General features: G+C 43.7%; 2 protein-coding genes across 3 annotated transcripts; one reads left to right on the forward strand and one right to left on the reverse strand.

Moving 5' to 3' along the window:
- Nucleotides 1–211: 211 nt before the first annotated feature.
- mau2 (MAU2 sister chromatid cohesion factor) lies at nt 212–11373 on the reverse strand. Its single transcript, XM_056415241.1, has 18 exons — nt 11140–11373; nt 10712–10795; nt 10439–10534; nt 10158–10252; nt 8682–8709; nt 8368–8523; nt 8118–8264; nt 6593–6683; nt 6395–6498; nt 6213–6290; nt 5402–5467; nt 5195–5278; nt 4454–4503; nt 3770–3847; nt 3569–3680; nt 2767–2857; nt 2129–2256; nt 212–1556 (listed from the first exon to the last, which is right to left on the reverse strand). Exons 1-18 carry the CDS (start codon nt 11371–11373, stop codon nt 1482–1484), a joined length of 1797 nt encoding a protein of 598 aa, XP_056271216.1. The 3' UTR covers nt 212–1481.
- A 743-nt stretch (nt 11374–12116) lies between these two features.
- On the forward strand, nt 12117–19245 carry LOC130194297 (mitochondrial coenzyme A transporter SLC25A42-like). Of its 2 annotated transcripts, none has more exons than XM_056415242.1 (8): nt 12117–12396; nt 12742–12900; nt 14206–14317; nt 14408–14433; nt 16093–16259; nt 16349–16465; nt 17453–17604; nt 18071–19245. In XM_056415242.1, exons 2-8 carry the CDS (start codon nt 12814–12816, stop codon nt 18394–18396), a joined length of 987 nt encoding a protein of 328 aa, XP_056271217.1. In that variant the 5' UTR covers nt 12117–12396; nt 12742–12813; the 3' UTR covers nt 18397–19245. The 2 variants fall into 2 exon arrangements, with proteins under 2 accessions (XP_056271217.1, XP_056271218.1); XM_056415243.1 differs by having other exon boundaries at nt 12770–12900.
- Nucleotides 19246–26491: the final 7246 nt, after the last annotated feature.

The raw sequence follows: 26491 nt of genomic DNA on the forward strand, positions 1-26491 counted from the left end.
CAAATTGTAAAACCCTGATGCAAATATTTAATTTTGGGCATACAAATTAATTTAATTATTAGGACAATCGCATGTATATAACACATTTGAAAGCTCTAGCACCACCGAGAGGTCACTTAAAAAACATGCTCTCCACTAACTCACTTTTCTCCAATTTGTCTCCACTAAACTATTAAAGCACTTAGCACACACACTTAAAAAATACAAGGCATAATGTTGACGAGCATGATATTAAAATCAGCACATTTATTTTTCAATCATATTTTTATTGGAAACAAAGCATTAAAAACATAGGCATTGGATAGAATATGGCTAGTACTCAAGCTTAAACTGTGTCCTTACAGAGTGCATTAAATACCAAGCATTGAGATTTCTACACAGGATAGCTAAAAATACATATCACACTTTACTAAATTGCCTTTATAAAATGTCACTGTACAATAAAGGTTCAACGAGTGGCAAATCTATACAAACATACTGTAAAGAAACCTTTGAGTAGAACTATCAAGAAAAAAGAAAATATAACAAAATAAAAATAAATGTGCCTTTATTTTTTATATCTGAAGGTTTACCGTAAGCTCCAAAAGTCTAGAACTGATTTGTAAAAATTAATACGTCGGCAGGGAATTAATATATTATGGAAAAATACATGAGCTGTGTTGCTTTTCAAAAAGGGTACGTGGCCACCAAATGATATAAAAATTAAGAATATTTAAATGCCGCTCGTCAACACCTGTCCCAATACAATGTACGCTGCCGAGAATTTTTTTCCAACTGATTAATGTGTGAAAATATATTACAAGATGTCTCTACTCTTTCGAATATGGATTTTGTGCAAAACCAAAATAAAATCAAACAAGAATTTATTTAGTTAGCAACCCAAATTAGTGTACAGGGAGTCCACATCAGTAACTTCCATGCATGGGGGAAAAAAACAAACAAAAGAAAAACATTATCCTTACAAAAAAAGGCACGATGTAAAATATTTACCAACAGATACAAAAATAGCAACATGAATAAATTAATTTCTTCTACATTTCTTTTTCTGCCCGCCCCTTTTATCTCCAACAAATGGAAGACAAACCTGGCAACCGCAGAGAAGGCTCCTCCCCTTTTCATACGTCGCTATGTGCCCGTCGCTCCTCTCGCTCCAGAGCCCGCCCTGCGTCCGCGCCATCAGAAAGTGTGAAACACATGCACGACAGCAGTTGCAAATTGCTTTTACAACCATTTAAAAATAGTGATAGACAATCAGGAAGCAAATCTCCAGAAACTAATAAAGTGAAGGCCCTGAACTCTGTGTGACCTGTTGGGGACAAAAAAAATTAAAAAATCCTCTCGAGTCTCGGCGACGGCGGTCTGACGGCGGGATGTCGTTTTTTCGCGGCATCGATTCGTCACTCGTGGTAAAAATGTATCGGCTTCCAGCCACGTGAGAGAGAGACGGACTAGGGTGGGGGGTGTAGGGGTCGGGGGGGTTCTCATAGGAGGCTGGCGAGGCTGGTGGTCGGGCCGTTCTGGGCTTGGATCTGGACCGGAGGGGGGCCGTCGGTCCACTGGGGAAACAAGACGGGAGAGAACAATAAACACATATACATCGATACAAGTGACATGTAGAGCGGGGTAACGCAATTAATATCTCTCTTATGCTAATATTTACATCATAAACTGTCATTTAAAAATAAAAAAAATGTATGTACATTTCACATATTGGAGAGAAAGTGCTGTGAATCTAAGTATGAGGTCAATGAGGTTGTGACTAAATATTTAGCCGTTACTTTTCCAAATGTTTGTCAAAGAAACCGTAAAGTGTTAAATATGAGAACTGAATTTGGTTGTGCGGTACAATTATTATTATTATCTTTATTTAAAATAGAGAATGAGTGTTTAAGTGGGCTGGTTTTTTTATATCGCCAACACGTGATTTTTCCAATGAACTAATATCTCCTTTTGACATAATTAATCATTTCAAGAAAGAGAACGTTTACGTAGCGGAGAGAAATGAGCCGAATGTAGTTCTACTAATTAAACCACGGAGGGATTTAATGCCCTCAGAACGGGTTTCAGGAATTGAATCCGAGGTCCGGTTGTTTTAACGAAAGGGTTCCCGGCGCCCGGAGTCACGTACGCTGATGAGGTTGTGCTCGGGGAGGCTGCAGGCGGCGATGTGGTCCTGCAGCAGCTGCTGGGAGAAGTTCTGGTGCATCTGGGCCGCTTCGTGGGCGTCCATGGTGTTCCCCAGGGCCTTGTTCAGGTCTGCAAGCACAGCGCCGTCAGTCTCGAGGACAGAGTTATCTTCGCTTGGGGCTTTTTCGACGTGACGGGAGAGTCACGGATTAAAACAACAACAAAAGAAGGCCCACAAAGTGGAACAATCTAAAGACAGGGTTCTTACACATTTTGACCTATGCATTTCCATGACTTTTCCATGACTTTAAACCAAATTTCCAAGACCAAACTGAAATCTCGGTATAAACATGAACAATTTAGAAAATGTTGTACGTTTTTGAGCATCTTTCTTGCAAAAAAACCCCATATCAATTATTTCAAACTCGGCGTAAATGAACATGTGAATATAACATTTCCTTGAATTTTCCAAAACTTTTATGATTTGAGTTTTTCCATGACTTTTCCGGGCCTGGAAATGACCGTTTTAAAATTCCATGACTTTTCCAGGTTTTCCATGACCGTACGAACCCTGTAAAGAGCATGACTCGTGTGTGACGTTAAAAATAAAAAAAGAGAATTATAGTTATCTGGATTTACCTTTCAACAGCGCCGAGGACCAGAGCTGGACCGACATGTCGGGGATCTTGCTGGCCAGCTGCATGGCGGGCACCACCATGTTGTTGCTTTCCTAAAGAGAAGGGGAAAAAAGAAACGTTTTTTTGTTGTTGTAGAAATCAAGACGGGCGAGACGACGATCCGAGGCCCCTTTCACGGCGGCCATTTTGCCGCGTCATCGCAGGGTTAATCAAACACGGGTGGACGTCACGATATTCATGGCGCCGGCTCACCGGAGCGATGGATGCAACGGGACATTAATTACCTACATTGATCACATCTGCGTTTAAAAAAAAAAAAAAAAAAAGAGGCCGACGCATGAACCCACAGAGCAAGAGACGTAGCATTAGAACGTCACATTGACCTCCCGAAATAATAATTAATGCACAGTAAAAATAAATAATCCCCACACGTTATTAAATTGTTGCTTGGGAACAGACGGTTTAGTCGAGCACGTTTTAAATTACATTGCTAATACTAAACATAAACAATGCATCTCTAGAGCTACGGTATTCACCATGAAATGCCACGTTAAAAGTTAATTGTAGGTTAATTGCGAGAGCTAATGAGGCAAATGGCTCATCACGTTCATTGAGATTCATTTTATAAATTGTGTGCGCCGAGTTTCATAAAGCCGGACGTCACGTTTCTGCCAAACAAATGGAGCCCAGAACCAATAAGAAGAGAAGAAGAGATGTTCTAATGTTCCCGTCTTGATTCGGGAGAAGGGTGGATCTCGTCGCTCCACATAAAAAAAAAATCAGCTTTTTTAGTTTTTTCTTACTCTGTGGTTGCCCAGAACGTAGAAGATGTGTCCGAGCAGCACCAGGGAGCAGGCGGTCAGTCGGTTCAGGTCCTCCGCGTTGGACATCTTCAGGGTTTCCCTCAGGAAGCGTCTGCGGGACGACACGGGCGGGGTCAGACGTTAACGGGAATGTGTGCCGACGCCGGCGAAACGTGTTCAGAGGTTTGAGACTCGACCTACTTGGCCTCGTTGTAGCGTCCTTGGAAGAAGGACAAGAGTCCTCGGATGTAGAAGGCGGCGGCACGCAGGCAATGAGAGCTGCATCCCAAGGGGGGGGGGGTAATAACCTCAACCAGTTTAGACATCGCTTTCATGTCCACATTGATAAACACGAGCGGGCAAAAGTTTTAGAACACCTAAATTTCTCCAGTTTTTATTGAAGTGCACACAGTTTAAATTCACAATGTACTCTGAAATTAAAGAGTAGAACAAATAAACAATTGGAGATGAAAATAAATAAATAAATAATGGAATTGTTTTGTTTAACAAGACGTAATCTAAATGTTTGACTCCATCTCTTCAGAAATAACAGTCGTGTAGCAGTCTTTCTACAATAGAAATAAAATATTGTTCATAAAGTTCTTCCAGCTCAAGTTCTTAACTCATCATTTGTTCCATGAAAAATACCTTTTTGTATAACTCTGAAATGTACATTATTTTTCAGTTTTTGGTAACTTAAACTTTTTTGTTTAACCTCTGGCAGTTTGCCGCTGACCTTTGTACCATTTCAGGTTATTCACTCGACTACATCTAATTAAATTTCAATACAAATTTGTTCGAAAACTTTTGACCGTGAGTGTGTATATAGTGTGTATATATATATATAAAAATATGCACAAACTGTAAAAAACGTCCGCCTCTTACCTTACTGGGAAGTTATGGTCTGGGTTTATTCTCTCTAGGAGGCTGTACAACTGAAGAAGAAAAAGCACAACAGGGAATCGGTTTATTGGGAACTTTCTCACCTGCGGTGTATTTATTTAATTATGACATTGTTGCATTTAAGTTCAGACTTTACGCAAAACGAAGCCGAGAGGAGTGAAGACGACTGATTTGGAGAGTTTTTAAATAATACTCACTCTGCATCATCGGGAATTCAAATGTGACGCCGTACTTTAATGCTTCCAACCCGTGCGTGTGTGTGTGTTTCTGGTTATTTGGAGGATTATGAGCCTTTAATTCGGCCACATGTGGTAGATAATGGAAGAGAGGGCAGTGTAAAAGCCCCTGAGCGCGCTCTAAAATGACTGGAACTCACTCTAATGGAGTTAATGCACTGATGAAGTAGAGTGAATTTAAAAAAAAGGTTAGCCTCTGCTCCCGTTTCCTATATTTCAAAATAAGAGCGTGCATTGATAACTATAATCCGCTGACTAAAGAAGACACGGATCAATTCAAAGTATTGTGCTGAGCGGGACATTTTTAAGAATCTACTCATCAGCGCTCTCTGGTGGACGAACCACGTAATGGCAAACTGGTTTCCACATCACAAACAAGATGTAATGAATACCAACCACTTCCTGTTGTTGTTTTTGTTTTTTTAAGTGATCGATTGCAGTTCATTGGTGATAATTTAAAGAAGTGACCCGTTATTACTTCACTGACCTCCTGGTGTCGGTTCCCTTCCCGAATGTAGACGCTGGCTAAGTTGGTGACGATGTACGTCCACAGCTCCTGGTGCGTGGTGAGCTGAAAACACAACGGACACATTTGAGATCAGAGAGGGCAGCGGCCGCCGAGAAAGAGGGGAAGAAGTGAGGCGACGAAAGGAGAGAGAGAGAGAGAGGAAAGAACAATTCGCGGCGTACTCACCCGCAGAGCCGTGGTGAACTGAGCCTCCGCGTTATCCATACAGTTCACCGAGATACAGTACAGACCCTAAGAGGAACAGAGCGGCCGTTTATAACACGGGGATACAGGAGTATGGTAAAATATAAAAGAATCGGTCCTTCTGAAATAAGAGAAGAGCTTTTGGAACGTTGATTGCTCTTTGTTTTCCATTAAAAGATTTCCGCGTTAAAGTTCACAAAGTTCTTAAACATACAAACATACTCTACTTGAAATCAATTAAATCCATGTATTGCATTTTTTTTAAAAATACAAATATAATGCCAATACTTATTTTTATTATGTACATGTCTACTGCAAAATCTATGGGACTCTTTAAAAATCTAGATATTTTAAAGTCACAGGATTTAAAGTAAGGGATGAATCAAAAAAGAAAATATATATTACTTTTTTTTGTCATCCCTTATTTATGAAGATTTGTCTATATATAATAATAATAATATAGATATTATTTTTTCTTCATTTTTGATCAAAAACGAAGAAAAAATCCCAGAATATATATATATATAATAAACACACACCTGTATATATATTTTTCATTTTTGATGTCTAATTTCTGAAGATTTTTTGGTAGAAATATTCAAAATACTGTGACTTTCAAAAAAATATATATATTTTCAGTTGACCACTGAAAACGTCTCGATTTGTTTTTAGTGGTCATTATGAAATAATTTTTGACTAGAATTTGATTAAACCTTTTAGTTTTTTTCCTAGCCTTGCAACAATGACCCAGAGGCACACGCATACAAACGTTGAAGTGTTGCCCAATACTCACTAGTAGCGTGTGAAGCTGAGCAGCGTGGTTGGTGAATAACCTGGGGGACTGTTGGCACAGCTGGCACACCTGAGAGATCTGGACCCGACACAACAGAACCAGAACGTTAGGCTCGGTCGAGCATTCGCTCTCTTCTCGGATCGGATCTTCATCTCGCTGCAACGGAACCGCCACCGACGTACCTCTTGCAGCGCGGTGGCCTTGTGGCCCGTGACGAGCCGACACATGATGATGTGCTCCAGTAGAATGACTTGAAAGGTTGAGAGGATGGGGCTGCAGTCCAACACTGACACGAGAGGAGAGAGAGAGAGAGAGACATTTAAAGAACATGCACAAGCTTCTTTTCTTTAAGTTTAAAAACCACAGTAAACGAGACTCACTTTTTAGTTTCTCTAGTTGCATAAGAGCCTTATCGGTGTACTTCTGGGCTTTCTCCAGGTAGCCCGCTTGCATGGAGTGCATGACGGTCACCTGTGAAAGGACAAGGAGGCGCCATGAGGCAACGTGATCCAGATCCTAAAACAGGTTGTGCGTGCATGTGTGTAACGCTGCAGTTGTGTCACGCTATCCAGAACAACAACAACAACAACAGCGTCATTGCTGTTCGTCATAAACAAACCTAAATGAGTAATCAAGGCGGCTTGTTGTCTTGTTGTGTAACTCTTGGTAAGCAGGGTTTATTTCCAAAGCCAGAGAGCTCTCCCCGCCCGCTACAGGCTCAGCACCAGAACAGTGTGCATTCTTTAAGAGGATAAAAGCATTTAGTGGTAAATAAATTCTGCGAAACGCCCGGGACGTGTTTTTCTAAAAAGACTCTTGTTGTGTGGAGGATACTCGACGACATCATCTTAAAAATCTCTTGTGGACGACACTGAAAAGTCGGCATGGATTATATGTTTGTAACTTTTCTTTCGTGGAAAATTAAGATTTCAGTGTATGTGTTATGGCTGAGAGTAAATCCGCCCCTTAATGTTGTTCACCTCCCTGCCTGAGGGGGGTGCTATGATGTATTGCTTTTCTCTTCCCCTTACAGGTGATTGGACGGAGCACATAAGAGGGAACCTGTGGGGGCCGGCTCTCTCTCTCTCCAGCTTCCAACCAGGCCATGCTGCACAGCTCTGATTGTGGGTGGTGGGGTTCTAACGGGTGTCGGTAGGGGTGAGAAGCCTTTTTTGTTTAATACTGTTTTCTCTTGTTTTTCAGTAGGGAGTTAGGTAAGTGATTTGTATTTTTGTTTGTTTCGGTTATGGTCTAGGGAAGGTAGCTGACATGCTTAGATTGTTTTGTTTGTTGTTTTGGGCCAGGCTCACCCTGAAGAAATGTGGACACCCGAACCAAAATAAATATCATTATTCCTGACTCCGCAGCATTGGTCCTAATTTGGAAGGTGGGGAGACCGACCTGGTGCTACGCTCTGGCACCCCTAGGCCGGGCGTAACAGTATGTTCATAAAAATAAAATGACATTTCCTTCCGGTCACCCCCCTGCATATCACTCAATTCTTCATTTAAATTACACATAACTCCTCCCCTTAAATATGCTTGTTAAATTTCTGAAACCTGCCTGTCTGTGAACTTAATCTCAGACTTATATTTTTAATTATCGCACTGTGTTTATTGTTGTTCATGTCATCGTCTATTGTTGCACCACCTGCCATGACACTTTCCTTGTATATGTAAATATACATGGCAATAAAAAGTTTCTGTTTCTGACTCGGATCTCTTTCACTCACGCCGACGAACTCCCGCACAGACGGGTCAAAGTTCATTTAACTGGAAAGATATATACCGCACATACGAGCTAAAGGTCACATGACGACTTTTCCCAACCACGATTACATTCAGAAGAAGAAAGACTCGGGGCGTTGGGCGTGCCGCGCTGGAGGCTCGGGGGGGGGGGCATTACCAGGTAGACGAGGACACACATGTGCTCCTTGGGCAGCCAGTGGAAGAGGTCGGCCGGGTTGCTGGGCAGAATCTCGTCGTCGTGGAGCGTCGAGATGGTCTGGATGCACTGCTGCAGCTGCTTCAGACACGGCTTCACGCTCTTCACCTGATATCAACGTATACATGTTCATTTAAAGCCGCGCTAAACAAGCCCGGCCCACTCTGATCTCACCCCCCCCCCCCCCCGTCCAGGACTTGGTTGTGCCTACCTGTCCAGCGTCCAGGTAGTGTGTGACCTGTAGGACCAGGAAGAAGACCCTCAGGGACTCCTTCTGGATCGGGTTGCCCTGCCAGTTTTCTACGATGGTCCCGCACAGCGTGAGCAGAGGATGCACCTCCCCGAGCTTCCTCTCCATCAGCAGCAGCTGGGAACAACGACGCGACGACGTCACAATTCAAAGTCGATCGGATGCGACGTTTAGAAACAACAGCGGGAGATTATCATCATGCGTTTGGCGATCGTCACGGTGCAACGGTACACACGGCGTGACAAAGAGAAGGTGAAGGAGAGCCGGTGACTCACCATTCCTTTACTGAGGAGAAACAAGGCCCTGAAAAGCAACACACACACACACACAAAAAACACAAAGTCAGCTTTTTTTTCTTCCCACCAGCCAGTTCTCACAACCAATCAATATGTCATATATATATATATCCATCAGCACTTCGCGCGCCGCAGTTGTTTCCGTGGCAACGGATGCTCCGGCGTCAGCACTGGTCCGAACCCGTTGAACCGTGTCCGGCACATTTTCTCTTTGCAATGGTGTGACGTGATTTAACAGGTGGGGAGAAAAAAATGACATTTGCAAAAGCAGCTAAACACAACATTGATTAGGAGGCATCTTTTATAAAAAAATACATAAATAAATGACACCCCCTGTATGCTGGGGCTGTGGGGCTTCTGTCATGAGACGTTGTGAATGGGATGTCAGCCACGGAGCACGGGCGCTCTTAAGAGTTTTATATAACTCAAAGACCGGATGCAACTTACTACTTTTAAATATATTTTTAAAAAAAAGTGAGGCAGGGTGCCAAAAATGTGAATGTTTCGTAAATTAACTCTGTTATGTCACTTGTCTCTTTTTGTTTGTAACTGTGTGTTTCTTATGTTGCTGCCTAGTCTTGTCCAGGTCACCGTCGAAAAACAGATTTTTAATCTCATTGGGATTCATCTGGTTAAATAAAGGTTTAATTAAAAAAAATTATTAACTATTAACATGTCTATTAACATGTCTATCGTCATGGTTTGAAACAGCCTGGAAGAAGGAAAACTCCACATAAAACATGCAAACTGGTGGATCTGTGACGGTGCAGTCGCCAGATTGAGACCGACAAATTACTCATACTTGATCTATAAAATATTATATTTTGTTTTGTGCGCCTCCGATGAATAGTAATTGACTGGACTCTTTTGTGGTTTTTGGATGGACGAAAGTCTCAACTTCAAACACTCTACCGACCATCTCAAAAATTAAATCCACACCGGGTTTTCTTTTCCCCGTGGCGTCGAGCAACGACCGAGTCGCTCCCGTTTGTTCCCACCTTCTGTCGTCGCTATTCGCCTACGCGTCGGCCACGCCCTCCACCTCGTCTACACAGGAGCCGCCGCGTCACTCGGCCCTGAAATATGTCACTAATTTAATCGATTGAAGCGTAGAGCTCGTGGTAGGATGGCCGTCCCTCACCGTGCGGAGGCTAGAAGGCTGTAACATTTCAAGATCTGCAAGATCAGCTTGTTTTAACGCCCTCAGGTTGCACAGAAGGGCTTCAGTGTAAAATGCTTGAGGCAAAGTGCTTTGACTAAAGGTTGCACTGTATGATGTAATGTTTGGTTTTTTTTGTTCATCTATCGCTGCTGTATCTCATGTGTTGGACGCTGCCATTTGTACCCCGTCTTGGATCGGACTCACTTTGTAATAGAGGTTTTCATCAGGACTTCCTATTTAAATAAAAGTCAGACACCAAACCGAGAAGATGCTTCCCTATGGGGGACGTTTACCTGGTGTATTCCGACCCGACCACTCGGGCGTACTCGGCTCCGACCCCCAGCAGGTCACACGCCGACACCAAGTCTTTCTCCAGTGTATGAAGTTGCTGAAAGAAGCAAAAACAACGTTCCCGTGTGTTGCTTATGTGGTCAGAAAGTAGAAAAACAAAAATCGAATGAACAAACAAACATACGCAGGACAAGTGAGCGACACGCGACGTGATGTACGTGTGAAAATGACTGTGAGCGCAACAATGTGACCCCTGTTCGCCGCCGTGGCCCCCGGTACATACCGCCAACTGGAACAACAGTCTGCAGTGCCAGTACGGCGTTTGTTGTGAAATCTGGATGGCCTTGCGCAGGAGGGGTTTTGCAGAGTCCACCAGATTCTGAAAATTGATTTTTTTTAAATTAGCGATAGTCAATAATGAAATCATAAAAACATGTATTTCTTCTTCTTTTTAAACTATGCATACCTTGTCCTGCATGTCACAACACAATACAATGTAATGTGCGTGTGTGTGGTAATGTAACGTTCATGTGACCCTAAAAAAAACAGAATTTACCTGTTGGCAGAAGAGTTCTGACAAAATGCTGGCAGCTTCAAATTTGACATCTTCGAACTGAGGGACTTGTTGAGATATAAACCACTGCGAAAACAAGAGATACCAAATGTTACAGGCGTCACATTATCGGTGTTTGCTATCTTTATAAAGCAATAATAATCCCATACAGAGGCTTATTTTGGGGGGCTAACATCAGTAAAAAAAAAATCTAAAAAAAGGAAGAAAGCGGCCGGCCCGGGACAAATATTTAGCCGGGAGAAGAATAAAAAATAAACGCGTAATAAATCCTAAATGTCAACTTCTTTCCGCGTTTAACATGTTCGGCATAAACGAGCAACTTCAACATTTCCACCCGCCGCTGTTTTCCGCCGGCCGCGGCCTACACTCCGCCGCATCCCCGCTCTTTCCTGACTCGAGCGTCCGCTCACCGCTTTCTCCAGGTGGCTGCGGGCCAGCTCGCTGTTCTTGGTGTGGTGGTAGAGGACCGAGCCCAGCTGAAGATGCGTCCGCGCCTCGATCCTCTGCGGCGGCTTGAACTGAAACACCGCCTGTAGACAGTGCACGCAGAGCCGGATTTTGGGCGGACTGGAGGTTCGGAAATGCTCCGCAAAGCCGAGAAGGGCGAGGTACCAGCGCTCCGGGGCCTCAACGTTTGACGCCATTTTCCCCGACAACAACAAGTTTTTCAGCGCTATGGCCAGACTCCCGGGTTGCCAGTTATGGTCCTCTAGAACCCACAACCAGAGTGTTTCAACCCCCCAAATCCATCACTTCTTTTTTAAAGTATAATTATTTAACCGTGAATGATGACCAACACTAATTCAATACTTTCAAATGTATATTTATAAAAACATTTTTTAAACACAGTGTACACCTGATCACATTGTCTCCAGGAAGGCAACATATTGTATAATTTACCTTTTGTGGGACCTACTCTTAATTCATTCTTTTAATGGAGAAATATATATACATATATATATATATATAATATATATATAAATATAAATATTGTTTGCTTGCTTCCCTACATATCAGTCACAATAAGGTGCTTAGTGCAAAACCTATAATAAACATATCCTGAATCTCAACTAACTCTATGGAAGATGTATCAAAAGTACTTTGTCAATGTTCATATCCGGTCAGTAGTTCAAACCTCTGAAATGATTTATTCTTAAGGATTAATCATTCTACTTTACTGTGGATAACTAGTTAATCTAACCATTAACTTTTCAATAACTTTGTTGTGCGTGTTGAAACTGCTCTGAAACACAGAATGTGATGAACGCAGCATATACGGATATTAGCTAAACTGGCAACCCGGTGTTTTAGATAAACTCGCGAGATTTCCTCCGAACAACGGGACTCGCTCGTGGGTATTGTAGTCCAAAACACTGCCTCCCGTTTTTAAGACCTTGAAAAACCCAAATAATCTCGTGCGCAGAACCAGGCGGCGGCAGAACGTCCTCGCAGCACGTCGTCTATAAATAGACGACACACCGCGCCGCCGCTCGGCACCTGTCCTCAACGACACACACACAACTGGGGGGTAAAGGAGACGTGCAGGCGGACACGCAAGTTGTAAGTGTGACTCCCCCCGAGCGAGCCTCCCGAGAAAAATGTGTGCAAGAATCTGCAAGGGGCCGAGAGTAAACACGGGAGCCTTTTAAACACCGAGAAAAACGAAGGTAACTAAACGCAGCATGTAATCTGGATTGTGTAACATTCACGTGCATCGTTCATATATCTGCATGACTCTGATCCGCGTTGATTTAATCCAGGTGTGGTTGTTGTTGTTGTTGTTGCTGTTGCTGTTTTATCACCACGCGTTAGTTTCGGAAAAAATCCAAGATTTTTGATTTGATAATCTGTTGTGTAATATGTGTTAGTGAGCTGGTAAGTAATCGGATTGTGCAGCAGAGATCTTGTGAGACGTTCACAAGCCAAGCTGTGAGTGTTACTGAGGCAGTGCGTCAGGGCGGGCTGTTGTTTTGGTTGTGCTCCTCCATGTTTGTGTTTCATTCCTCCTCCAGTGGGTGTTTTTTTGTTTTTTTGGATGAGTGACCGAGTGATCCGACCGCCTTGTTAATCCGTGAAGGGCACACATGGAGCCCCATGTGAGCGACCACCAGAGCCCCCTTCCAGTGTCCGAGGCCACCGGGCTGGCCATGCCCCCCTCCAGCCAGGCAACAGTGAGCGAGCATTGTTTCTTGTTTCTGTTAATACTCACGCACGTGTCGACGTGGATGCCATTACGTGACATAGAGCAGCTGGGACTTGGATTGTTGCACACTATCCTTGACCTTGTTTTCAATAGCTGCATGAAAACTGGGTCAACATCACATCAATAACCTGAGAGGAATGACACCCTGACTCTCAATGTTGCACTTATTAGGCGGTGTGTGCATTGCATTTTAAAATAACATTAAAAAAATATATTTTCATGTTCGATTAGTCGTTTTGGTTTATAAAATGTCAGAAAAATAGTCAAAATAATTCAAAAAAGTCCAAGATGACTCGTTTCGTCCACAAATAAAAGATGTTTAGTTTATTATCAAATATGAGGAAAAATAGAGAGAAAATATTCACATTTAAGAAGCTGGAATCAGAAAATGTACACAAACCGATAAAGTGGTTATCAAAATAGTTAATAGCTGAAAACGTATCGATATAATCGTCACATATCTGAACACAAATCTCTTTTTAACAGGCGCTATTTAACAAAAGAATAGTTCCGATATCCTATTGTGATGTGATTTCTACCCCATAAACCCGACTGGCCTGTGAAATGGAGCCGCACCGGTTCTGTCACAACACACATCGCTGGAATTAGCCCGAGAACGACAGCTGATCTAAATCTGGCCTCAGTTTACGAAGAACCGCTATAAGTCGTCTTGAATAAGAACAATCCTGGCTGGCGTCTACTGCAGCACCACAGAGCTGGAATCCGTCAATATACTAGACTATATTAATTAAAAATATGTATTTCTTTAACACAAAAGACACAAATATATGAAATATAAAACGGCAATCGACCCTTAGACGACCTTTGCAGAGATGACGGTACTTTTATATCCAGTAACGTCACTATTTTGCATCCCTCTTGATGTATTCGCACACAAATACGGTTAAACCGTCATGCGCGTCTGAATTTAAACGTGTAAATGACTAATTTTTCAAAACTGTGTCAAAACTGCGGGTTGAAGTTGTGAAATTCGGTTCAAGTTTCTTATCGGCCTGGTTGTTCATTGGGTTCACCCGGCCCTTCCTTCAGTGGAGCACCAGTTAACCTTATCTCTTGTGGCTGTAATCCACGTCCAGGTTTTGGGGATGATTACACGCATGTGACGTCCCCGTTGCATGTTTGCGAGGAAAACCGAGCGGCGACATGAATGATTAAACTTTAGATGCAGATATCTTGAGTTTTCTCCAGGGCCAGTGTTTGGCTCTTTTGTTGTTGTTGATGTCTTCTGTGGAACGTGTCCCCCCCCTCACAGGACTTGAGGCCCAGATGGACGGTGCTGGACTCCCTGCTGTGCGGGGCCATCGCCGGAGCCATCGCCAAGACGGTCATCGCCCCTCTGGATCGGACCAAGATCATCTTCCAAGGTCGGGAGCGACGCGGCGACCTCCCGTGACTGTTCTTTACGCGTCGCTAGAAGTGTGTTCTCTAACCTCCCGTCTCTTGTGTCTCCGCAGTGTCCTCCAACAGGTTCTCGGCCAAGGTGAGTTCAGGTGTCTGATCGCATCAGTCAGCGACGTATTCTAATACGGACAGAGTTTCAAAAGGAGGTGATGTGTTAATGCTGGACATTAATCGCTCACAATTTTGATAATTGATGTATTGCAAGTATAAAAACACAACAAAAACATTTGTTGTTTTCACATTCTCATATGAATATTTCTTCATTTTATTCTAAATAAGGGCTGCACAATTAATCAAATTGTATCAAAATCCCTATATGACCTATATATATATATATGTAAAGATCATACAGTGATTTTGATACAAAATCCAAATATATATATATATTTTAATGTCTGTGTTCTTTCGGTAGTCAACAAACAAACATAAAGTGCTCACACTAAACGGAAAACAAACAATAATAAAATTTTTTTGGAGGTTTAATTAATAATTAAAAATTGACCCCAAAGGTGAGGGTTAACATTGAATCGGGTCAAAAATGACCCAAAGGCGGGAGGGTTATATTTAATCGGGTCATATGACCCGAAGGCAACAGAAGTTAAAAAAAGTGTTTCTTTCTTTAAAGACAAACTTCACACAGGAGCTGTGTTTTCAAGAGGCATATAAAGTATAAGCGTGCCATATAGGTATTCGGATGATAAATTGTTAGTAAAAAAAAAAGATATTGAGACCCCATTGGTCCTCGCTATCTTTAAACATTGAACAGCAGCAGAACCAGCTTGGCCTTGGTACTGACATGACATTCACATTCCACGTTAACTCCCTCTGGGGGGGGCATTTTACATTTTTTAAAAAAAAAAAAAAAATTCACCGTTTAAAGTCTTTGCATACGACACCCCACCCACGTGTTATACATCAAACATTCCAGAACAATCAGCTCTGAAATGAGCCTTCATTCCTCGTCCTCGTGTCCTCTGGTTCTCTGCTGCTAAATGAAGCTAAATGAGCCATACCTGGTGAGGTGTGAGTCCTTTTTGTTTTTTATGGAGTGTTTTTTTTTTTTTCCGGACAAAGTTGACAGACAAAGATCATTGACAATCACATTGTGTTCCTCTTCGTGGCGTCGTCACCTACGTGCCGCTCCCTCAGTTCTCTCAGTAGGGGAGAGAGGAGGGGGAGGAGAGGAGGAGGAAACCCGACTGATTCATCCACGAGAAGTTTAAACTTTTAAACTTTTTTTATTTGCAGAAATTATTTATTAAAAACGGAAACAGTGTTAAAACCGGAAATGGGAAAAAAAAAAAAAAAAAAAAAAAAAAAAAAAAAAAAATTTTTAGTGCGTTAATTGCGTTAACGCGGCCAATATTAACGCGTTAACGCTGACAGCCCTAATAAAAATATAAATTATATGTTTATCGATGTATGTATGTGTATTTGTCTTAAGTTTAATACATTAAGCAATTTAATTCATTAATATAAATAACTACACAACCCTAGTTGGAGCTCTGGGATGCACCTGGTAGATCTTTCTTCTTGTATATTTTTGGCCCTTTATGTCACAGTGACACCCACACAGCCATGTGTGTGTGTGGGGTTGTGTGTGTGTGGGGGTGTGTATACACAACCACTCCTAACAACTACGCGTGATCGTGCACCTTTGAACAGACTGACGATTCTCAGGTTAGAGTCCTGGAGGGGCGTGTGTCTCTGCGGCTAACCCCTCCCCTCCCCCATCCAGGAGGCCTTCAGGCTCATCTACTGTTCCTACATGAAGGACGGGCTGCTCAGCCTGTGGCGGGGCAACTCCGCCACCATGATGAGGGTCATGCCCTACGCCGGCATCCAGTTCTGCTCCCATGACAAGTACAAGGAGCTGCTGGGAGGTTACTACGGCTACCAGGGGAAGTGAGTAGAGTGTCTTACAGTAGCAGCGTGGCTGGAAACTCGCATTATTATTAATATTATTTACTACACATTTATTGCGTTTGTTCCAGAGCTCTGCCTCCCTTCCAACGCTTCCTGGCCGGCTCCCTGGCCGGCACCACGGCGGCCATGCTCACCTATCCTCTGGACATGGTGCGAGCCCGGATGGCAGTCACAGCCCGAGAGATGTAAGCGCCCCTCCCCTGATTGGTCGAGTCCCATAGCACCCAAGACCGTGTGCAGCCATGTGTGTATGTGTGTGTGTTGCCTTGCCACTGCATTAAGCTATTCTTTTTAACGCAGTGGTTCTCAAACTGCCCTCTAGTGGGGCGCAGTGGTACTACAGGTACCAATGAAATGCAGAAAGACCTTTTATTGAGAACGTCACATATTACACAAGTTCAAAGTACACAGGCATAACAGAAAGTCATTAATAAATAGATGTTGAAATGCCTGAACCTTCGTGTTTACGTTACGCCGCTAACGAGTTCCACATGCGTGACGGATAAGAATCGCTGATTCTTGGCGTTTTGCCAAAAGCCATTCACCGTGAGATCGGCATTTTTGCTGTTGTCCTTTCAAAACAAGAGCTCAACATCGAGCGTGATTAGAAATCGGCTTTTCCGCTGTTGTCCTTTCAAAACAAGAGCTCAACATTGAGCATGAAGTGAGAGTCGCCGTATCAAAGCCCGTTTGTAAAAGGTTTGGAGTGGAAAGCAGACTCCTTGCAGCCACTAAATCTAATACAACTTGACACATTGCACACATTTTTGGTTTTGCACATTATTGTTTTAAAAATGTCTGCAGTGTAAAACTCTGATGCCAAATATTTGAACTTGAATGTTTAGTTTTTCACAAGTTGCAATTATTGTTATTATCTTGAAATGATGGGTTAATTGAGGTCCCGATGAGCTATTTCTTCGTGTCCTTTTTTGCACACGTATAACTTTATTTGCATTGTTCTAACGAAGCGATTGCACATTTGGTTAACTTGAAAGTGATTTCAATTTCCTTTTTATTCTATTTAAAAAAAAAAAAGCACAGGTGGGAGGAGTCACACAAAGTTATTTCAATAAAAAGTCGGCCTAGAACATTCTGTTGGGGCGTTTGAGAAGCACTGCTTTACCGTCGCATGATTTCTTTGGTGAAGGTGCCATGCTTTGTCTTGGTGACAGGTACAGCAACATCATGCACGTGTTTGTGCGGATCTCCCAGGAGGAGGGCGTGCGGACCCTCTACAGAGGCTTCACCCCCACCATCATGGGCGTCATCCCGTACGCCGGGATCACGTTCTTCACATACGAGACCCTCAAGAAGCTGCACACGGGTACCGACCGCTTTACTTCTCTCTTTCTTTTTTTTTAAAGGGGCAGTGTGGGAGATTTGGTAGCGATCTCGGTTACCCCTCCGCTCACCCCCCCTTCCTCACCCCCCCCTTTACAAGACTGCGGTAACGTGAGCCGCCGTGGTCAAGGCGCGGTGGTTTGTTTCAGCGCCGATGTAACATGACACCACCTTTGGTGTCGGACGTTATCTGGGTCGCCGTTTGGTTTGTCCATTCCGGGCTACCGTAGATAAATGGCGGTGTGCCACCATGCATCTCTTAAGATGAGGAAAACAGTCATGAGAGATTTATATTTCCTTTCTGCCAATAAATCCGACGCGCTGGCCCTTTTAAATGTCCACATACGTTTCGGTGAAGTTATATTTTTTTGATATTCAGTAGAATTAAAAAAACGCTGTCGTTTTAAATGTTGAACCCTTTCTTCCCTTTTTGTGTTTTTCCCCTCCAGAGAAGACGAAGCTGCCCCAGCCGTCCCCGTTGGAGCGCCTGGCGTTCGGCGCCTGCGCCGGCCTCATCGGCCAGTCCGCCTCGTACCCGCTGGACGTGGTGCGGCGGCGCATGCAGACGGCGGGCGTCACGGGCTCGTCGTACGCCACCATCCTGGGGACGATGCGCGCGATCGTGGCGCAGGAGGGCGTCGTGCGCGGACTCTACAAGGGCCTGAGCATGAACTGGATCAAAGGGCCCATCGCCGTGGGGATCAGCCTCACCACGTTCGACGTGACGCACGGCCTCCTGCTCAAAGTGCACCAGACGGGATACTTCACACACTGAGTCGGGCCGAGCGGGGGAAACGACACGAGACCCCAAAAAAGATGAACAGACTTGATGCGAGGGAGGCGGTCAACTCTGAAGAAGAGGCCGTCCAGCCGCACGGTCCTGTTCCCTTCAGACCGGAGGAGGATGAGGAGGATGAGGATGAGGAGGAGCGTAGAGCTGTCACGCACAAAGTTCTCACGCTCGAGAAAACGCACAGTCAGGATTCACTGACGGAGGTGGAGGAGCGCGAGAGGAAATAATAAAGTGTCTTTCTTTTTTTCCTTTTTTTTGTTATCGTCGTCGTTCACGCAATCAAAACTTTTATTTTGAAATCCTGTCGACGGCCCGTTGCTGTCGGGCCGGCGTCGGGCACGAACGGAGCAACGGTGGAGTCCAGACGAGGAGTTCTGTTTTTGATGACGCTCGCATTTTATGAGACGGCGGACGGTTCAAGCGATAACTCAAATTTTTTTTTTCTATCACTTTTTTCATTTCCGAGGGACGTTTTATTTGAATTTCTAATCGCGTAGCTTTGTTTTCCTTTTGATCGTTTCAAATGGACTGAGGGGGGGTTTATGGATTTGAATGAAATGGTCATTATGCAATAGTTTTTAATTGTTTTTTTTATTTCTATACGGTGCCACTGCGGGTTGGCTTGAGATGAACTGAGCGATTGATTGTCGGAGGTCATCGTGTCTCACTGTCCGTCCTGCAGGAGTTGTATCGCATGAATATGTCTTATGAGTGGACGCAAATCAAATAAATCTAAATATGTATATAACAATTTGTTTTATGTGCATATTACTATGTCATTGTTGTGTCATTTAAGGAGCCTGCACATTAAAAAATAGATAAAAGACCAAAGCTTTCGACTCAATTATATGTTTCAAGTGAATAATTTTACATTTTAAATAGACTGTCATTCCTCCCGCAGCTGGGAGCAATGAGCCCTTTTGTCCACTTGGGGGCGCCACAGGATAAACAAAGCCCCTTTAAATACTGCTCCTAAATATAAATGGTCTCAATAGTTTTGTACTGACAGCACAAAGATCTTCAATTTGTTATGTTGCGTTCACTGACTATATATTTATTGTGGTCTGACTTGTATAACCATGATATCAACGACGGGTTGTTTTTGTGTTCGGCACCTATTTACCTTAAATACTGATATTTTAGTTCAACCTAAAGTATAAATACATTATAGCTAATGCATAATAATGAAAATTACAGTCTAAATACTGTATAATTTGATGAATCAAACGGTGTCCATATCCCCTCCCGTCCACTAGATGGCAGCAGTGAGTCGCTCCTCTTCTCTGCGGCTCCGTGGTGGAGGTCAGTTCTCCTCGTGGCCTGAACTTGACCCGCTCACCGACGCCCTCTGATTGGTATTTTACGGGATTGTTGACGTCACTCAAACGCCCCACTGGAGGCTTTAATGTGAACAATGTTACAAAGCGACATTTTGAAAACATCAAAACACTGCAGAGGGAAATTACACACAGAAACATCGCATACGTAATGTACGTACTTTGTTTTTACATGAATGTTTTATACATAGTTGTCAAAAATAATGGTCAGTGAAACTGAAATAATGAAGAAAAAGAACTCATGCACCATTTTTGAATAATATTTATTTTTTTGGTTATTCATATGGACAATTCATTAAAAAAAATGTTAAAACAAAAATTAAACCCACAAATATTTTCTGCAACATGTTTATTAAACATTCTGATCACATGAACAGCACGTTTTCTTTTTACACTTCTATCAAATATAATTTAAGTATACACACACCCAAATCCATTTCTCAAAATGTGTTTATATCTTTATGCGTAATACTAATACTGTACAAAAAAGAAATTACTTTACTCATTCCTGCATTTATACTTACTATTTAAAACATGTATATGTATCAGCGACATCCTGATAACTGGTTAATATCTAATATGTGAGTAATTAATGCTGCATTCACAGGTTATTGTTGTTTTCCCCGCGCTGAGCTGGTTATTGTGCATATGAGCTGTGACAGGAAGTGAGTGCGTGCCCGGCCCGCCGCATCGACGACGGTGTCGTTCACCGTGACACCGTTTTACGAGTCGTCACCTGAACTTCACATCCCTCCATCCTCTCCATCCCTCCATCCTCTCCATCCCTCCATCCCCTCCATCCCTCCATCCCTCCATCCTCTCCATCCTCTCCTTCCTGTATGACCTTGACTATGAATCATGGGATATTCTGCCACCTGGCCTGGTACTGCAACAATCGAAACAATGCCACTGGGTGGATAACATGGTCGGGAGGGGGGGTGCCTGAGAGGAGCAGGAGGAGGAGGAGGACGAGGAGGAGGAAAAAGATGCTTCTTGAAGGCGCCGTTGCCATAGGTAACCTGGATCTGTGCCAAGCGGAGGGGAGTGAACCATTTGCATGTATTCAAATCTGGCATGAATAATTCACTTTGAAGCCCCCTGCCGGAGCACTCGGCAGACAATAAGCTGTTCACAGGCGCGCACAAAATATACGGACGAAGAAGAAATACATGCACACAAATACACAATATGCACGTCCGCTGTGAGAAAGGTCAAGAGGTCACGGCCTCAAAAACCAGAATCAGACTCGGATGCGTTCATGTCCTCCTGGATGTATTTTCACGAGGAGGGGGGGGAGGGGGCTGAGGAGGGAACGTATAGTACACAAATGCATTCACACACACACACACAACCATTTACACCTCCTGTGGTGCCCAGCAAAAAGCCACCCTGGCTGGGTTTCCTCTCCTGCGTTTGAAGGCCATCTTCTCAGGCGCCATGCGGGCTCCACTGCATAAATTCCCCATACAAAGAAATAAGAAGAAAAAAAGCCTCGAGAGGCATTTTATCAAACATAAACAGGCCTGTAAACGTTTCCCCGTAAACTCTCCTTGAAGAAGAAGAAGGGAACAAAAAAACAAATCGCGCCTCGCCGTGCCTATAAAACCCCGTCGAGAGGAGATATAATCCCTCCACGCATGCACGCTGATATTTATAAGCGCCACGGGGACGTCATCCTCTCCCCGTTGCTCAGTCTTGTTAATTTCATAAGATCCAGCGTATTGCCACTTATCGGCATGGCGACGCTGTAAAAAAAGCTCCGGGGTCAGAGCGTCGCGGAGCCGCCGGGCCTCGCTCGTCCATTAGAGGGAGTGTTCGGGCTGCGTTGGCCTTCACTCAATCAAATGGGAGCTGCACACACGTTGTGAAACTATATTGCGAAACTATATGGCGCATAAATCTGAGCACATAAATCCAGACACACACACACACACACACACACACACACACACACACACACACACACACACACACACACACACACACACACACATGCACGTATATAGTGCTCGTCCTCACTGTTTTCAAGCCCGGAGGGGAGGGGGGGGGGGCAACACATTAATTTGCATGGAGTGTTTGCATTTAAAGAGAGTAAATGCGGGGTGTGTGTGTGTGTGTGTGTGTGAGGGTGTGTGTGTGGGTGTGTGTGTGCTCTTGTAGCTGCAGCTGACATTTTCCAACCACTTGGCATTTGAACAGATTCCACACTAAATTAAATGTAGCTTTCCAGCCCCCCCCCATCTCTGGATCAGGTAAGACTGATGAGAGGTGAGCGAAGGAGGGAGGGATGGAGGGAGGGAGGGATGGAGGGAGGGAGGCTGATTTAGTACAGATGCTAAAATAGACATTTAAAATAGGACGTGTGTGTGTGTGTGTGTGTGCCGGTTTGGAATATGTGGCAGTTCTACATAATTGTTCACAATCAGTCGTGAAAGTGGGTCAGGTGGATGCCGGCGGCGGTTGGGGGGGGGGGCACGGAGTCAAGGTCAGAGGAGGAGAAGACGGAGGTGAAGCTGCGTTCCTCCCTCGTCACCGATGATGATGGTGATGATGATGATGATACAGTAAGTGCCCTCCTTCCCCTCTTCCCCTCGGCTCAACATCGTGATTCGAGGCACGAGGAGTTCATTCAAATGGGACGCGTGGAGCGTGAGGCGGGCGGCGAGCGGCGGGACGATGTTTGTGGAGCTTCCTGTCGCGTACGAGTGTTTTATTTTTATACAAATGGAGGTTTTACTTCCATCCTCACTGCGCGTGGCGTCACGTATAAAGACAAAGAAGAGGGGGGCGCTTTGGCCTCAGTGAATGAGTGTGTGCCCGTTTAGAAACATGCATGTGTTGCCCCTGCCTAGAGTAAAAAAAAACGGGGGTCCTGGTGGTGGTGGGGGGAGGAAGGGAGAGGGGGGGGGGAGGAGGGGAGGGGGGGAGGGGCAGACTTTGCATGAGAATGGGCCGGGGTCCTGTGAACCTTCTGCTCCCTGTGTGCACACTCAATGGCATCGCTGCAGTTAGCATGACAAACTATAGGCTCCAAAGTTACACACACACACACACGCACACACACACACACACACAAACACGCCTCCCTCCCATTCCATGTCCTGACTCCACCATCACCCCCTTTTTGCAACCCCCCCCCCCCCCCATAACCTTGCTCCTCTGCGTGCACCGTGAGCCTATAGACTTTATGAGGTGTCTGGGGGGGGGGGGGGGCTACCAAGTTCAGGGGAGCCAGGGAGACGACCCCTGCACACACACACACACACACACACACACACACACAACGAGCTACTGGACGGTAATTTTTAATAGCTTATTTTTTTCCCCAGCAAAATCTAAACTGTGTACCTGCAGCTTTCATCTCTAGTTGCATATATTAATGAACCTTTTTATCACACACACACACACACACACACACACACACACACACACACACACACACACACACATAGCTCGTGCTGCGGTCGTTTTATTACACAGGCATTTAGGCGTCGTGCCTTTATGAACTCATAAATGAACAAATAAATAGATGTAATGACGGATGCTCTGAGTTTTACCTTTAACGCTCTCTTGTTGATCATCATCTTGTTGTTGTTTACTTCGTGTAGATGTCCGACTCAACACTGCCTGTGCTCTTTCTGTGTTGCCATGACGAGTTTTACGAGTCAATTTGTATTTTTGAACACTTTACAGCGTCTAAACATTTAGAGATCAGCATCTGGAATCCAGCAGCAGCTGTTTTCACCAAAGTGTGATTTTAACTCGATAGTTTTTTATTCATCGTTTGTTTGTCGTCGGGGAGAAAAAAGAATCTTCATCGTGCTCGGCTGATTTGTTTCTTCTTCTCTTTCTAATTAATTACATCTCCCTCGCTCCCTGTGCCATTTGACTCCAGAGAAGATTCAACCAATCAGAGTGTGTGTGTGTGTGTGTGTGTAAAATAACAAAAGGCCGACATTTATTGGGAGATGTTTTTATTCTTCTCATCGCAGTAATAACATGACGTACATTATTTTAACCTTGTTCCTGTCAAATAAAATTGCAATTTTTCATTTGTTTTTCAAAATAAAAGCCTATTGTTGTATTCCAGCCTGTTTATTACACATTTCAGCCCGTCACGGTGAAGCGAATGGAAAACAATGAAAGGATGACTGACATCGTCATGAAGAGCTCTTTAATTGTAGTATAACGTATAAAAATAAGCAATTTTTTTACTGCGTCCCGCTGCTGAAGGCCTTTTTGTTAGAGACACAAACAATCAGCAATTAAAAGACAATCAGTTGACCCCTGAAGGTCAACGATGGGACGCTTTTTACGACCCGACGGGAGCAGCGAACAAGCGGAAAGAGGTCGGGGAGAGTTTCAACGAGCTCCGAGAGGCTGTGAGGAGAACAATATGAAATATGTTTTATTTACTTTATGTTTTAATAACATCAGAACAAAGAACAACAGGGACATTCATGGACTACAATACATTTTAAAGTGATCAAAAGGTTTCTATACGGACACATTTAACATTTATTGGGGAGAAAAAAAGACGAGTAAGAATAGAAAAATCTTATATATTTATATAAAAAGACAAGATAAGTCATTTTATTTTCCAACACAAGCTTCGCAGCGCCTGTGAGACGTGACTCCATCTTCAGGTGTGATGGTGTCATTCCCACCATTAAAGAGCTTTCCCACCTTCCCAATGACCTCGGCCTCGCCTCGCGGGACACGGAGAACGACCTGATGGCGACGTGTGTGTCACTGTACGGGGGGCGACGCTGAGATATGTGTGTGTGTGTGTGGGGGAATCTAGCGTGGCCAGAAAGCATGTATATCAGGCCATCTCACGGCTGGCTGGACGCTCCCTGGGTGGCCCGCCGTGGTCAATACTGCACTGGTGACTGGACACACAGAATGGGATAATCTCCTACTTTCTTTCAGAGGGCGCAAACACACACACACACACACACACACACACACACACACATACACGACAACACACAGCATCCTTTTATGCCAGGCCTGATCGAGGAAGCTTGCCTGGCCCTAATTTTCAGGTCAGGACCAGTCAGGAGGGGCTTTGGGAGACCCGGAGCGAGTGATGGGGGGGGGGGGGTGCAGGAGGGCAGAGGGGAGCAAGGAGCCTATTTCAGCCAGAGCAGTGGAGCACACTGGGGGCACTGGGGCATCGCCTCTATACTGGCAGTGTGTGTGTGTGTGTGTGTGTGGTTATAAATGTGTATCATTGTTTAGAGTTTCCTTCAGGTCCAGCAAACTCGCTTCAACACCCACGCAGCTCACAAACACACACACACACACACACACACACACACACACACACACACACACGCACACAAAGGCACCTAATTGACACCACAGATTCAGGCCACTCGGTTTAACTGTTCCCCTTCAGCCACTGCCGGAATAATCAGAGTAATCCAAGCGAGCGTCCAGAGATCCTCCCCGCACATCTCGGAGGAGATGAGGAGCAACACAAGATGGCAATATTTCTGGTGTTATTGTTATTGTCCACAAAACCAACATATGGATCATCTCCTAATACCCAAAGCCCCAAAGCCCATTGGCTCACACTGAAGATGGATCATTAAATATAGACATATATATATATATATATATATATAACATGTATATATATATATGTATATCAATATATATACATAAATATATATAAAATATATATACATATATATAAATATATATATGTATATCAATATATATATATATATGTGTATATATATACGTTGATTTTTTGTGTGAGTTTGCTTTCTTCCACAACCTTTTATATCCTGTCACCTGATGTCTGTGGCCAATCAGGGAGGAGCTCTAAAGGGTTGGACTCAGTCTCCCCTCATTTGAGACACTTGAGATATGAATCAAATGTTCCCAACTAAAAATAATTATTGTTAGAGAAGTAGAACAACGAGTAAACATTCTCTTCTTTACAACTATACTTTTAAATATTACTCCATGACGATTACCCACGATGACATTTTAAAGAGGACGCTCACTCTTCTTAAAGGGCTGGATAGGTCAGAGAATTATTCCCCCCCACATAAAACTCATATTAAAAGAAGAACGTAACACATTAGGAGAACAATAGTTTCATAAACGTGCACCGTCCTCTCAACAAACCGTTGTTTACTCAAATAAATGAAAGAATTGTCTCCATGACATTGACGTACACGACTAGAATAGAACATTTGAATAAATAAACAAGAATGGAAAAGAAGAGGAAGAAGAGAACGGAGACAGTTTTAATTGCACACATCGTTCAACTTTATTGAGAAACACACATCAGGGCGACGCTCTTGGGATTCTGCAATCATTCCACAATAAATGAGTTCATTAACTAGGAAACAGATTGTATGTGTACATAATGTCTCACGGAGAAAAAAGAAGAAGAGGAAAGTAATTCAACGGCGATAAACTCTTGTCAAACGATTTTCCAGTCAAATATTAAAAGGTAAATTACTCAGTGAAAAGAAAAGGACCCCCTCGGGGTCTCATCCAATCTCCGACATAAAATTGCTGTCAAATACAGTAATTTCGTATCTAATGAAACTAATTTGAGGAAAATATTCCTCGGCAGTTCCGTTTTACACCTCAGACAGCGGCTACATTGATCCGATCGTCTTGAACTCACCTTTTCGAGGCGCTCCTACGACTCACCTGTCCACGTCCACAGAGGTAACGGGCAATCGGACTCTGGGGACGCCGCTCCTCCTCTT

This window comes from Pseudoliparis swirei, chromosome 5 (genome assembly GCF_029220125.1).
Source record: "Pseudoliparis swirei isolate HS2019 ecotype Mariana Trench chromosome 5, NWPU_hadal_v1, whole genome shotgun sequence".
In the NCBI taxonomy this organism is placed as follows: domain Eukaryota; kingdom Metazoa; phylum Chordata; class Actinopteri; order Perciformes; family Liparidae; genus Pseudoliparis; species Pseudoliparis swirei.